The sequence below is a fragment of the Ascidiella aspersa genome, chromosome 1 (assembly GCF_963924565.1).
Source record: "Ascidiella aspersa chromosome 1, kaAscAspe10.2, whole genome shotgun sequence".
NCBI classification, from domain to species: Eukaryota; Metazoa; Chordata; class Ascidiacea; order Phlebobranchia; family Ascidiidae; genus Ascidiella; species Ascidiella aspersa.
This window is the reverse complement of record NC_139447.1, coordinates 39,819,829-39,834,543: the sequence shown is the minus strand read 5'-3', so window position 1 is coordinate 39,834,543 and position 14,715 is coordinate 39,819,829. Positions and strand designations below refer to the sequence as shown.

The 14,715-nt window shown below is 33.5% G+C and overlaps 1 protein-coding gene across 1 annotated transcript in view; it reads right to left on the bottom strand.

Annotated features, from left to right (window-relative positions):
• The window catches only part of LOC146170478 (coiled-coil domain-containing protein 171-like), a 53,539-nt gene extending 42,304 nt beyond the window's left edge, over nucleotides 1–11,235 (bottom strand). Inside the window, exons 1-15 of the mRNA XM_083388714.1 lie at nucleotides 11,046–11,235; nucleotides 10,576–10,689; nucleotides 9,939–10,116; nucleotides 8,061–8,173; nucleotides 6,730–6,926; nucleotides 6,098–6,218; nucleotides 4,871–5,031; nucleotides 3,979–4,132; nucleotides 3,708–3,792; nucleotides 3,129–3,265; nucleotides 2,531–2,635; nucleotides 2,055–2,207; nucleotides 1,365–1,477; nucleotides 853–934; nucleotides 70–258 (exon numbers count right to left, since the gene is read on the bottom strand). Of these exons, the coding sequence (XP_083244840.1) occupies nucleotides 70–258; nucleotides 853–934; nucleotides 1,365–1,477; nucleotides 2,055–2,207; nucleotides 2,531–2,635; nucleotides 3,129–3,265; nucleotides 3,708–3,792; nucleotides 3,979–4,132; nucleotides 4,871–5,031; nucleotides 6,098–6,218; nucleotides 6,730–6,926; nucleotides 8,061–8,173; nucleotides 9,939–10,116; nucleotides 10,576–10,689; nucleotides 11,046–11,159 (2,016 nt within the window). The 5' untranslated portion in view covers nucleotides 11,160–11,235. The remainder of the gene's footprint in view (nucleotides 1–69; nucleotides 259–852; nucleotides 935–1,364; nucleotides 1,478–2,054; nucleotides 2,208–2,530; nucleotides 2,636–3,128; nucleotides 3,266–3,707; nucleotides 3,793–3,978; nucleotides 4,133–4,870; nucleotides 5,032–6,097; nucleotides 6,219–6,729; nucleotides 6,927–8,060; nucleotides 8,174–9,938; nucleotides 10,117–10,575; nucleotides 10,690–11,045) is intronic.
• Between the last annotated feature and the right edge of the window lie 3,480 nt (nucleotides 11,236–14,715).

Below are 14,715 nucleotides of genomic sequence, written 5' to 3'. Positions count from 1 at the left end.
TCAACAGATTCGGTCTGCGTTTATAGAGAATGTTATTTAAAACAAGCCTTTTATTATCGTGGTACGCACCTGAGCCCTCGAGTTGACTTCTTGCACTAGCGTCTCGTAATGTTGCTCCAATGTCTTCCTCTGCTTGACCGCATCTTCCTCACGATCCCTGCATCTCTCAGCAAGTCGGTCCACCGATGACTCGTGAGCTCGCTGTAGTTCACTGATCGATCGCTCCATCTCTTGGCAGGACGACTCAAGCTGCGAGCACTGCAACAAACAGAGAGGGGGTTTGTTATAAAAATAAAAATTAAAGATTTACAAAAAATTAAAATAAAAGCTAAAAAAAGCACTGGAACAAACCGAGAGGGGGGTTTGTTCAGAAAAATTAAAAAAATTTAAACCTAATCTTTTTTTTTCTAAAAAAAAATTAAAGATTATCAATTGCAAAGCCAAAAAAGTCGAGTAGATCGACATATCTTGATGAAGACGTTTCAATACGAATTTTATCATCTTCAGCTATTTTTGGCTTTGCAATTTATTATCAAGCTACATTACAGATCCGTGCATAGTGTAGCCAAAAATTGTGTATCTTCGATAATACTAAATCTTGTACTATCTGCGATTCAATATTACCGGGCTTCCTAATTTGTTAAAATCTGAAAGAGGGTTTATCTTGAAGTACTGGTACAAACAGAACAGCAAAAATAAATCCACGGGTGGTTCAACAGTTTATACAAAGGGTAAAATATGTTTTATATGAAAGCTAATTTTCACGCGAATTTTGCGGCCATTAAATTAAGGAATATTAAAGTGGAAGAGAAGATATCAAATTGAATTAGTTCTCTGATTCCTGGGTTTTACCTTTTCCTTGGATCTGTTGAAATTGCTGATGAGAGCGTCCAAACCCTCACGGACTGTCACGGATAGATCGGCCCATGTAAACCTGCGTAAGACGTTCGTGATCATGTGACACAATCATGTGAAAAACACATTCGCGCTATAACGTATCACGGTGAAACTCGCAAAAATCGATATCTTATGAAATATGAATAAATAAAAAAATGTATATTTTACGACAGGCGGAAAAATGTTGTTTACAAATTCGCAAAATTAACACGTTGTTTAAGTAATTATGCTTATGATAATTTTGTGAAAATATTATGATTTTACACTTTTAGGCACAATTAGTCATAAAACGTATTTGTTTAAAAGAAAATTTATAATTAAATACTTAAAAACATAATTTAAAAAAAAAATTTTTTTAAGAGTTAACAGCGGGTTAAGCATAACAAAGTCAGTAATGTGACTGACAACCGGTAAAAGGTTGTGAGCCATTGTTTTTGTTCATATGATCAACATTTCGTGATGCTTGCCTCGTGAGAAGGTTCTTTTCACCACTTGCTGAGCACACGACGTGATGCAGCTCACGAAGGAAGCTCACGTGAACTTCGACCTCACTCCCGTGACGATCCTGGATCGACTTCACCTGATCATATGAAAACCATGATGAATATTCGTGATGAATACCGGTGATGAATATTCGTGATAATTACCGGTGATGAATATTCGTGATAATTACCGGTGATGAATATTCGTGATAATTACCGGTGATGAATATTCGTGATGAATATTCGTGATGAATATTCGTGATGCATATTCGTCGATACCAGATGTACGTGACGTATTATAATATTATCGGTGCACTCCCGATATTGGTGTTGATCAGTCCCGATACATTGATATCGGACATTCAAAGTGTAGCACACAACTTGAAGCCGCACGACATCTTAACCCAGTCTTTTAAATTAAAGTGTATATCGCTTCAAAATAGTAACCGATATAAGGAACTAAAAACGCAAAAAAATTGACTAAAAATACTTTTACATAAAACATTGCGGTAAATGTTGATTATAATTATTTTTTTATTTTTATCAAAATACTGAGTCTTCAAGTTCAACATAGATATCAAGTCATCACAAACCTTAGACAGCAGAAAATAACAAAATATACAGCTCGAAATCCCATTTGTAAACCTTGAGCTTAAAATACCATCTTCCACTCACATTTTCCTCCAGCTGCAGACACCTGTCGGTCTGTTGCTGCAGTTCTGTGGTGACCTGGTGAAGATCTCTGTTTGTTTTGCTTGATTCCAACTCGTACTCAGCTTGTTGTTGTCGAATCCGCTCCATTTCAATCCCACACTGGGATAACTCGCTCTGTGGAACACAACATAGTATTACTATGGATATCTGATAATATCGGAGCCGGTATGCCAAGTAGTAGTATCGGTACTCGTCCTATACTAGGGTGGGCAATTATTTTTGACCGCGGGCCGGATTTTTGATGCTAAATTCTTCCCATTGTAAACTATTGAGTTATTACGTGTTGTTCCTGTAAACGCTTGTTACTTGTTGTAATTGGTGTCATAACGTAAGGTATTTTTAAGTCGTAAGGCTGACAAATAATTGTCGCTAAATCAATGATAAAAAAGTTAACATAATAAAAAAAAATACATTGAAAAGAAAAAACGTTTAATAACCTGTGTCTGTTGAAGCGACTTTTCCCTTGAAAGCGCCAGATCTCGAAAGTTGTCGCAATCTTTCTGTGTCTGTCTCTCAGAAGCAAGCACGTTTGCAAGTTGGTGCTGCAGAAAAATAACTTTAAAGTAAAACTTAAAACGAGCCATGGTGAATGGCTACAGTGTAAGGGATGTCCGATAATATCGGATCGTAGCCGATACTTGTGTCAAGTGTTAGTATCGGTTATCGGTGCTTATTCGATAACAAATTATTCCAATAATTTCACCCATGGTTTGCCATCCAAACAGCAATTCTACCTCTATTTGTTTTAAGTACATAAAATAATGAATGAGGGATAGCCTGCGGTAAATATGCTTTAGCACACAAGGATTCTAAGCTTTTTATCTTGTTGTTTATGTAACTTAAAATCAAAAGACCACCAATAATAATTAATCACACATTCAAGAAGTATTTCTGTTTTTTTTTAAATGCGACATAAATAATTTGCATAAAATACCCAGTTTTCTCCTAGCAAGGTTTTGTTTACTCAAACAAGGGAAATATATTTTTTCGGCAGAGTTTACAACGTCTATATGTTAAATAGTTTTTATTTCCAACCTCGACGTCTCCAATCTTCTTTTGATATTCGAACAACATTTTACGCAGTTTTTCCAAAACTTGTTTTGCAGACTCCGCGTTTTTCTTGTCGCTCTTCCTCTTAGTTTCCGCTTTGTCTTTCTGCTTTAAAGCTTTAACTGCGAAATATTAAATTCGTACTTTTTGAGACTTTTTGTGAATTCATAGAAATATATATAAAATGGATTAAAATAAGTAAATATAGAAAAAACTAAATATTATTCGGAAAACCGCTACTATTGGAAACTATTTTTAATAAAATAGATATTTAGAAAAATGTTCTGAAATATTCTGCAAAACAGGTCGCTTCCCTTCTTGAAAAAATTGCAACAATCTGTTTTAAATGTTTGAATGTTAAGAACAACTTTTATTTAAATAACATTAAAAATTAAAAAAAAAATAAAAACATTATTTTGCGAATTCTCCTTTTATAAATTAGTCGTTATTTTTTTTTTTTTTTGCATACTTTCATTCTACACGGGCCTGGAGTCAACGAGCTTGATCATTATTGTGTGTTATTACAATTAAAACAGTTAGGTTCTTGATAATGATGTTTTTTACCTTCTTTTACAGGTTCCAGAGAAAAAGTTTCAAGCAAAAGCGAAAGTTCTCGAACATTCCCTCCATAAGTTTCCTCGAGAAAAACCTGGGAATAGTTGGAAATAGTTGAGGTTAGTTAAGTATAAATAACAGAAATGAAGAAATCAATGAATCAAGTTTAGTTTACAAGGAAACTTTTAAGTGCTACATGGTAGAATCAGCGCGTAGTAAGTTTAAATAACAGAAATCAATCTAAACAGCTTGAAGTAACCCGTTTAATTCAGCTTTAAACCTGTCGTTTCCTTGTTTTACTGAGTTCCTCTTTCAACAGATCGAGGTGAGATTGATGCTCGTCTAACTGCTTAGTCATCACTTCTATCAGCTTCGTCTTTTCTGCCAACTCATCGTCCAATCGCTTGCGTACATCAGCATAAACTTCAACCGTTCTACAAACGACAAAATATTACATAAATTAGTTTTTTTACGCGATTTTAAAATATACGATGAATTATGTTTTGTTTTTCGGTTTACCAGAAAACAAATTAACTTGTTTTAAAGGAAACTTTGCAACTGTAACAAGCTACATAAAAATTTATCATACTTTTGTGAAATATTGCATGTTATTCTATAAACCCCACCTGATGAAATAAGAAAAAAAGAAAAAAAATCCCTAAAAACGGATAAATATGTTTAACAATTTAATTTAAAAAAAGGCAAACAATAGTTAATTATTTAATGCTGCATGAAAATCAACTTAAATTAAAAAAGCTAACATATTTTAAATCCACAGAAACAAACCAAGTGGAAAGAAGTCTACTTTAACGTATTGTTTGAAGTCTGATTTATTATGATTTTATTAGGGTAAAGTTTATTAAATCGATAAAAAAATATTTTTTCTTTACACACATAATTTAAAAACGGGTGACATAAAAATAAATGATTCTTTGGAATATTAGGCCGATTTTAAAATATTGTTTGTTGTTCCGAAAGCTCAGTAAATTAAATAAGTTACAGAGTAAATACAAACAACGTAATGATAGATATATGTTAAAAATTAAGCAATGAAATACTTGAAAAATATTGCAGGTAAATAATATTTATTAAGACTGAATTATAAAGGAAATAAACATAATTTGAATCTCAATATAGTTTAGAAACACAAACACAGTAGAAAGAGGTCTTACTTGTCGAGTTTCGAGTTTGCGTTCTTGTACTGATGCTTCTCAAACTTTAGAGCTTTCTCGAGTTCAACTGATTTCTTGTTCGCTTCCTCTGCTTCGGTTTTAAGAAGTTCACAAACATCTCGCTCCCGGGTCAGTTGCGACTGGTATTCCTGGTGCTTCAGCTGCAACAACAATTTACGTGATTATCTTTAAGGTTGGTTCACACTAGAATAATGATATAGTACTGTAAAATAATGACACTTAAAGTCGTAATCGTTGGTCAAAAAGCAACTTAAGAAGGGCTAGATCTCAGTTGCTAACACACAAATGTGTGTACATATGTTTCATTGAATAAATGATATAGTACTGTAAATTCCCTTCAATGTGAAGTTGCCTGTACTAACAGAATGTGCAAGTATTGGCGTATGGTTGTTTCTCGACTCGTTCCCTTCTGAGCCTGCATAGCTCAGTTGGTAGAGCGACGGTCCCGGCTTGACCGGAGGTCGTGAGTTCGAACCTCACCACAGGCTAGTTGTTGTTTTTCCAGCCTGCCCTGCTTGCATAATTGATAGACAGATTCGGTGAGATGGCTTTCGGTGTACTGGTTCACACTAAACGCGCTTTGCTTCTGGCGTTAGCGTCTTGCGCAAAACGTTAGCGTCGTCCAATACACACACAACGCGTTGCCAGCGTTAACGGCAAATTTCCTCGCTTCTAACCGAAAGCGTCAAAGTTAAATATTAGGTTGTGCGACGAAAGCGTTTTTGAAACAACGTTTTACGTTAACGTCAGACCGCTTAATGTGAACCGTTCAGGGCGATTATTTTTTTGAATCGTAAAAAAGTCAAACTTTGTCATTTTTTTTATTATGTATTATATGATCAAACATTTAATTTAAAAAAATTAAAAACATTATTACTTTATTTAATTCACTTCTATATGGGCACCATTAGTTGCACGAAGCACATCTAAACGGTTAATTTAGAAATTTTGTCTGAAACAATAAATTTTAGTGTCAATAAAAACTTAATGAATTACTAAAATGTTTCCAATGTTAAAGTTGGCAAAAAACAGAGTTTGTATAGCTGTTGGAGTGGTGCTTAACCCAAACGAAACCATTAAAATTATAGCAAAACATTTAAATATTGAAATAGAGCTCGCGCCCCCCTAAGAATTGCTTGGCGCCCCCCGGTTAAGAACCGCTGCTCTAGGCCATTTTTTGTGAAATTAAAAAAAAGTATTGCAAACCTGGATAATCTCTGAGTTGAATTTTGACTCCAGGTGAGCAGCTCGTTCCGCTTCGACGCTCTCCTCCAGTGACCTTGCCCGGGATGCAAGGTCATCGAACTCGTGTCGCAAATGCTGCTCTCTGGAAACAAAACAAAAAAGTTTGTAACAATTCTACTTTTTTGACAAAACACTTGACAAAATTTGGTAATTTTTTATCATATGTTATTATGTTACTTTTTAGTAAACGCAAAAAAAGAGACAAAAATTGGAGAAAAATGTTACGAATCAATCATTATTTAAATACGTTGACCTAGAAAATATAAAAATGTTTTTTTTTATCTAAATTTTAGAAATTTTTTACACTATGCACATATCCGTAATACAGCCTGGTAATGAATTTAAAGTCAAAATAGGCAAGAGTAAATCGACTTCATCTTAATAAAGACATTTTGAAACGCATTTGTATCATGTTCTAAGTTTTAACTAAAATATTTTTTGAAGTTTTATATTATAGTTAGAGAGAAAGTTTTATATTATAGTTAGATAGATATGTTTATTGTTAGGAAACGGATTCCCAGGGAGCAACGAATGACCGTTAGGGCATGACAGTCAGTCGTCCCTGATAACCTTTTTTTTTTTCAAACTTGCACCTGTCCAGGGCGATTTGTAGTTCTGTGACGGCTTTCCTCAGTTCGTCCTCCTGTTTGATTAGCCCACTCTTTGCATCGTCCAGTGATCTCAAAAGTTCCTGTTTTGTGCGCTCCGTCTCATTCAGCTGTCGAGACATTTTGTCGTTATCGCCACGAAGAATTGCTTCGGCTGCCATCGCGTCCGAGTGAATGCGTTTCTGAAAAAAAAATAACATAAAAATATAATAAATATAATAAAGTTGTTGAACAATTGATTTGTTTATAAATAACTCCTAAAAAGAAAATCAATTATTTTATTTTAAATTTATTTCAAATAATTTGTATTAATTAATTTTGTATTAGTTTTACTTGTTGTTCTATTTTATCCTTATTATATCTCTAAAATGTGTTTTGGGTTCAGTAAATACCTTTTACACCAGAATGTAAAATAAATGAATTGCTTCACAAGTATATATTTGTGATTTTCTGCAATGTTTAAATAAAACAATGTTTTAAATAGAACAACAAGTAAAACTAATACAAAATTAATTAATACGAAGTATTTCAAATAAATTTAAAATAAAATAATTGATTTGCTTTTCAGAAGGAGTTATTTATAAACAAATCAATTGTTCAACAAAACAAAACAATGTTTTAAATAAAGGTTACAACCACAAAAATCAATATCCTGTTGATAAAACTGTAACTGAGAAAGTTTTTATATTGGGTCCGTAGACCCCTTGGAGGTACTTGGGACTACTTTAAGGGGGTCCATGCAGGTGTATAGAAATATTTGTGTATATTTGAAAAACAAGGTTTGAATAAAAAACTAATCACTTTGTCCTTAAATCTATTTAAACCCCTTTTCAGTTTCACATTTGAAGGAATGAAAACAGCAGGAAAGACAGCTGGTTCCTAGGTCCTCTGGTTTTACAACAATCATTTATGACATCATCCCTAAAAATTCAGTGCCGACCCTGGTCTATGTTACTTTTGATTTTTATCTCACTTTTGATTTCTAGCGATAAAACGTGCACATGTTTTAAATATTCCTGTTGATCATTGCACTTCAAAAACAATTTAAGTCAATTAATGTAGGTGTATTTAGAATACTGCTGATAAACGTGATGCGTTGATGTAACGACTATCAACAAAACCAAGTCAATATTGCTAGAAGTTGCTTTAGAAAAACTAGAAAATTTGAAATTTTGCGTGTTTTAATATTATTAAAATATAAGATTCAACATTTCAATATTCGTTTTTCAGAGAAATAAGTTACAAACAATGTTTATGGATCCCCCTTTAAAAAAGTTTACGAATCCCTAGTGCAGCTAAACATTAAACAAACAAACCTTATCTTCTTCAAGAAATGCAATATTCCTTTCATTTTCGGCGTTGGTTTTTCTCGCAATCGAAAGTTCATGCTCAAGTTCTCCGATCTGGAGTTCCAGTGACGACTTGGCATCTGTTTGTCAAATAAACACCCATGTATTAATTCCAAACAGTATGCATATTCCCTTATTATTGACTGCAGTATTTTTTTACTCTTATACAGAACATGGAAAATATATATATTTAAATATTAATACTGGAACAATTTAGTCGATTACCTGTGTTTTTCCAATTTATGAAGAAGTTACATATTGTGTAAAATTTTACACAAATAAATCTGTATTACTGATTTACAAAAATGCAATTTACAATTTATGGCGACTTATTATTTAATATTTTTGAGGCACACCCTTATTTTCATCCCAAACAACTTTTTATATTAATTATTTAACCCGGTTCTAGACAAATAGGTGCCGCTTCTGTGTTGAGTTGACTGCCGTACAATCAACACAACTATTAACATTGCGAAAATCTAGTTTAATACTTAACCTTTTAACCTGGTTGACCATATTAATTTCTTATAAGAATTAAAATTTAGAACCTCAAAGTTTTATAAAGTAGGAAAAATTACCAGAGAATAATTACTCCCAAGGTTCAAATCATTGAGAAGAATGTACTTTCAAGTTATTAAAAGTTAGTTAAAACATGTGGAGCAGGAAACCTTATAGATTGTCACAAGTTGGAAAACCACTAATTTAAACCATTTCATTAAAGTTTATACAATTTAATTAGGATCCAACCTCTGCATAACAGCTGTGTTTTGATATATATTTTACTATTTGGGACAGTGTTGTAAACAAATCATTTTAAAATGATGTAAGTCATGGTCAAGTCATCAGTTGCCCAAGTCAAGTTCCAGTTAAGTTATTATTACAAAGTCAATACACTAATAAAATTGGTAAACTCGGATTATGAGCAATAAAGCAAATAAAAAAGACCAAAAAAAACACATTCTGTCATCTAAAAATTTAATCGGTACAGAACCTAGAAAATCAGTTTGTTGGGATGTTAAATGATAAATATATTCAGCTTCTAAAAGCATCATAAGCATCTAAAATCATAACAGAATATAGATGAAGATGTACACCGAAAGCCATCGCAGACTCGCCGAATCTGTTGATCTATGATGCAAGCAGAGCAGACTAGAAAAACAACTAGCGTGCAGTGAGGTTCGAACTCACGACCTCCGTTCAAGCCGGGACCGTCGCTCAAGCCGGAACCGTCGCTCTACCAACTGAGCTATGCAGGCTCAGAAGGGAACAAGTCGAGAAACAACCATGCGCCAATGCTTGCTCAATCTGTTAGTACAAGCAACCTCATAGAAGGGGATCCACAGTACCATATCATTTATTCAATGAAACATTCACACATATGTGTGTTAATAACTGAGATCTAGCCCTTCGAAACTGCTTTTTGACCAACGACTACGGCTTACGTATAATTAGTGCACCGAAAGCTATCGCAGACTCGCCGAATCTGTTGATCTATGATGATCACGTAAGCCGTAGTCGTTGGTCAAAAAGCAGCTTCGAAGGGCTAGATCTCAGTTATTAACACACATATGTGTGAATGTTTCATTGAATAAATCAAGATGTACGCTATAGTCAAGTCATTGGCTGAAGTCAGTGCTTCTCATTCTTTGTTTGCCCAAATATTAAGCAGAAGTATGCCGACTAAGCTTTGACGACCCAATTTTTGTTGTAGGCGAAATAGAAACTAGCTTCTTGTAAGCGAACAAAAATAGGCATTAGCATAAAGAATTTTAATAATTATTATAAGATATTATTTGTGTTGCTTCCTTATTTTTCTTAATTACCATTTTATAAAATTCTACGAACCTGAAAGTTCAATGTTAACTTTAGCTAGCGTAACTTCTTTATGAGTTGAACTTTTTGTGACGTCGCTTGCTTTTTTCTTGGCAACGGCGAGGTCACACTCGAGCGCTTGTCTGTTTGCTTCGCCACGCTCCAGTTGAGACTGCAGTCGGGCCATGGCTGCTTGGAGATTAGCATTTTCCTTCAAATTAGCATTATTACACAACGGACAATGACCAACAAATCTTTTTTTGGGAACATTTTTAACATATTAAATTTGTTTTTTATTTTTGGAACTGTTTCAATGGAACACCAAACTAGAATTTTTAGATTTAATATAAAAAATAATTTTTTAACCATGTTTGTTTGCTTTATACTCAATGTAAAAGATGGCATAATGTATAAATAATTGCAAAATCTAAAGTTTACCCAAATTATCTAATGAAAAGCTTTCTTTCAAATTGGCACTCGGTGGTTATATTCCTTACATACAAATGTATTTAATTTTTTTAATAAAAATATCAATTGTAGTGGTTTAACCAAAAAATCTTTAAAATAATAACTAACAAACTACAAATATTTGAAGCACTTTTGCGCAAAACTGCAAATGTCCGTTATTTTCTTTATTTTTAATTTAACAACTGTTACTAGTGCAATATACCTTGTTGTAATTACTTGTAACCGCAACTTTTTCACCCTCCAAAGTATGGATTTGTCTTCGTAGCGTCGAAGCTTGTTTCATCAGCTCATCATTCTCACTTCGGATGCTTTTCAACTAAACAACATAAAGCATAGATAGTAAGTGATTTTAAATTATTGAGATGCTAGATTGTCAAAAGTTGTAAATTTAAATCATACTTAAGGGTATTAAGTTCTATTTAGTCATTCCAATACCTGTGTTGTAATGACTTAAGGCTTTATCAACTCATTGGCTTCAACTTAATATTGTGTTGCCGCTTAAATTGGTTTTGTTGCCGATGTGACATGGTTAGATATTCTTTCTGAGCCAAATTTAATTTATGGCAAATGACTTAAGATTTAAGCAAATACAATTCAATTTAGTATAAAAAAATATTTTCACATCATATATAACCTAAAAACAACAGCATTTAAACATTTCTATCCAGTTACCTGTTGCTGAAGTTTATCGATCAGCTGATTTGCTTCTGCTCCTGCAGATTCACTTTGAATCGAAATGCTGCTCGGGTTTTTCGAAGGAACCTGCATTCTGCGGTATTCATCCATTGTGATGAAACAAATGCTCTGCCCTAAAACGTTGCCTTACTCAATTAAACAAACTAAAATAGTATTTTATTGTGACTAAAAACCTGTGTTTTATTCAATTGTACAAATTTAAAATGACGTTTTACTTAAATTGTATTTCATATAGTTGTCCATGATGTTTTACTTAGTGTTGTTATAAACTAAAAACTCTTTTTCATCCAAATTGGAAAATTCGGTGCTGGTCTACAATCCTACCACTTGACCCACCCAAATGCTCACTTACGCCTAGGATTCCTCTCCGGGAATGTTTTGACGGGAAATTCCCGCAAAGTAACAATCCCGAATCCCGGGAATTTTTTTTTCAATCCTGGGTATTCAGCAACATAGCAAAACTTAAAAAAATTGCTGTTTTTGACTTATATAGTAAGATTGCAGAAGCAAGACTAAATGAGCTTAATTAAATCTTTGGAGCTAATATAAAATAATTTTAAAAGTAGTTATGACTTTTTTAGGTATAATTTTTTTGTCAGGAATCCTGGGATTCCCGGAAATTTTCATTTTTTAATCCCGTTTCCCGGGAGTGAAAAAATCCGGGAAAAAGAGGAACCCTACTTACGCCTCAACCCAAATAATGTTAGCAATATAAACTCCCGTAAAAAATATGTTAGGATTATAGATCAGCGCCAAGTCATGGTCTTTTGTGGTTAAGTCATGGTCTATGGTTAATTAGGTTGACATAGTGTTTTTTGTAAACTAGCGCCAAATATTGTTACAAACTAAATAATGTGTCTTATTTATTAAGGTTCTCTAAAACTTTTGGCACTGGTCAAGAATCTTACCATAACGAAAATTGTTTGGGTGAGTTAAGCAGTAATATTTTAAAAATAATAATACTTGACCCACCTCACCCAAACCGACAACCTAACTCAAATATTGTGCGTTGCTTTAATAATTTGTAACGCTGTGGTAGGATTCTAGACCAGCGCAAAACTGTTTCTTACTTAGTACTACACAGTAAAACGTAAAATTAATATTTTGAATACACCACCCTAGTACCCCTACCTGTATTAGCCTTCCGTTTTAAAATATCAACAAAAAAACAAAACATTTCAAACTTTCACCCGAAAACCGCTGTTTGACGTCATTTTCCGCATGAGTGGCGAAAATCACTGTTGCGTATGAAAAATTGTTTTTTACTGGCATTTTATTTTGACGAATTAAGAACTTAATTTTTAAACGTGTGTGATAAAATTTGTGTACACTGACTGCAAGATTTAAATTATACATTTAAATCTAGTGTCTCGTTGTGAGGTTCAGATCTTGTTAAAACTAAATCCTGTTTACAGCGTAACGTATCAGCGTTACGCTGTAAACAAGATGATTGGACGGGCAGATTTTTTATAGCTGACTTGTTATGACCAATTACATACTTTCTTTTCAGGAAAGCATTCAAAAAATTAGACATACATGCCAGTTTTTTAATCGGCCATTCTTTGAACTACTTTTAGTGACACACCGATGAATAAAGCATCTTTGATTTGAAAAGAAACCCAGGTTTTTATCATCATCATTTGTTTTATTAGTTTGGCACAGTGATTCTCAACCTTTTATGACTTGCAGCACCACTCAAAAATAATAAATAGATTTTCGGCACCCCGACTGGAATTTTCGTTGAGTGTTTTGCTGAAATGTTACTTTAAATGGAAACAACACAATGAAAGTAAAACATGCAGGAAAATATTATTTTTAATATAAAGGCCCGTTTACACTAAGCGGAGTTGAGCTGCACTGGGCGTGAAATTCGCTCCAAAACGTAACGTTTTTGTATTGCTGCACGGGGCTTGAGTTTAGCAAAGCGTGAAACGCTCGCCACAATATAATTTAAATGCAAATTACGCTTTGCTCAGCTCAGTGCAGCTGTAGTGTAAACGGGCCTTAATGGTCTCTAATCGTACACAAATAGTTGTATCAAGAAGCTTACCAATTGCGCCAAAATCAGATTTTTGAAAAAATCTCTAATACCTATCGGCACCCTAGAGCACTACAACACACCAGGGGCGCCACGGCACCCCGGTTGATATCCACTGATTTATAGGAACCAGGTTATTCTGTGGTTACTAAACAAGTAATAGAACTTTGCGTAGACTGTTAAATTAAAAGTGATTTGTCGTAGTTAACTTCGACAAATTTAAAAATATAATTTTCGGAGTTAATTTGAAAAATGAATTAATTTAATGATATTTTTGTAAAGTGGTTAATTTAATAAACTGTTGGCAACAAAACGTATTACTTCGATAATTAAACATAACTCGGAATGAAACGATCTTAATTTTAACGATTTATTTATAGAAGCAAGCAACTTTTACTTAGGGTGATTTAGAATTGAATCACCTAAAACACCGCAGCATTTTAAATTAATAAACAAAGTTAATCTTGGCCCCCATTTTCATATTAAACATGAGTAACATAAAACTAAATCATAACTACTGTTTGACGAGAATTTGATCACTAAATTAATTAGCTTTAATTAGTTAGAACTTGTGAGGTTGCAATTCCGAGAAATAAAAATTGCTTAATTTTGCGTTAATTAAGGGTCCACGTATAGGTCTAATTATGGGGGCAATAAATCGGTAATGAAATACAGTTTAATTACTATTATCAAACGATTAAATTAATCGCTCGTTTGTTTATATTTAGAGATATTCTACAGCCCTACATAAACGCTTTAAAGTTCTTTATAGGTATAAGAAGCAGTTTTATTTTCGACAAGACTTTTATTTCGCCGATTTATAGACGTTACTAATCGCGCAAGTGGTAAAAAAGCTCATGTTTCAAGGATAACTTTCATCGACAGATTATGTGCTAAAACTGCTGCCGCGTTTTAAGTGTTATTGTCTGGGTTTTACAGCAATAAACAAAATTATTTTAGTTGTCGGCTTTTCTGCACTCATTTGTTGACCCCTTAAACACTTCACATTTGCATGACCCACATATTAGGCAGTCCAGCTTTAAACAGAATATTGTGCTATCTAACGATAAATCGTTTTTTTACATTTATTCTTTCATGAAAATGATTGACAGCATTTCGGTGTTTCTAGAAAGACAATTGGGTAATTAAAAATCTGTGGTGGGTCACATTGTGAACCGCGGTTCAGTGGTCCGCCATCTCTGGTTTAGTTCGCAACAAAAAGTTTAGTCACGTTTCCGCCCGACATTTGTTACAATTTTAAGCAGAAGAAACAATCTATGATTTGAGGCATAGTTTGCGAACAGTGCAGCAATTTTATTTAAAAGGCAAATTTATGAAAAATAGAAAACTTAAAATAAGTAAACTTCTTACTTATAAACCTGGAGTCTATTCCAGTTGAACTTCGCTCTGTTAAATTTGTGGCTGTAGACAAAAAACTCGATCGTTTTGTTTACAAAAGGCCCTTTTTAACCAAACGCAAATGTTTACAATGAACCAGTATAATAATATTCAAAACAAAAAATGTTTACGTGTACGTCCGGCGTACGGTACGTTGCAATTCACAGCGGAAGAGAAATGTATTTTGTTTGAAATAATGTGATCTAGTTA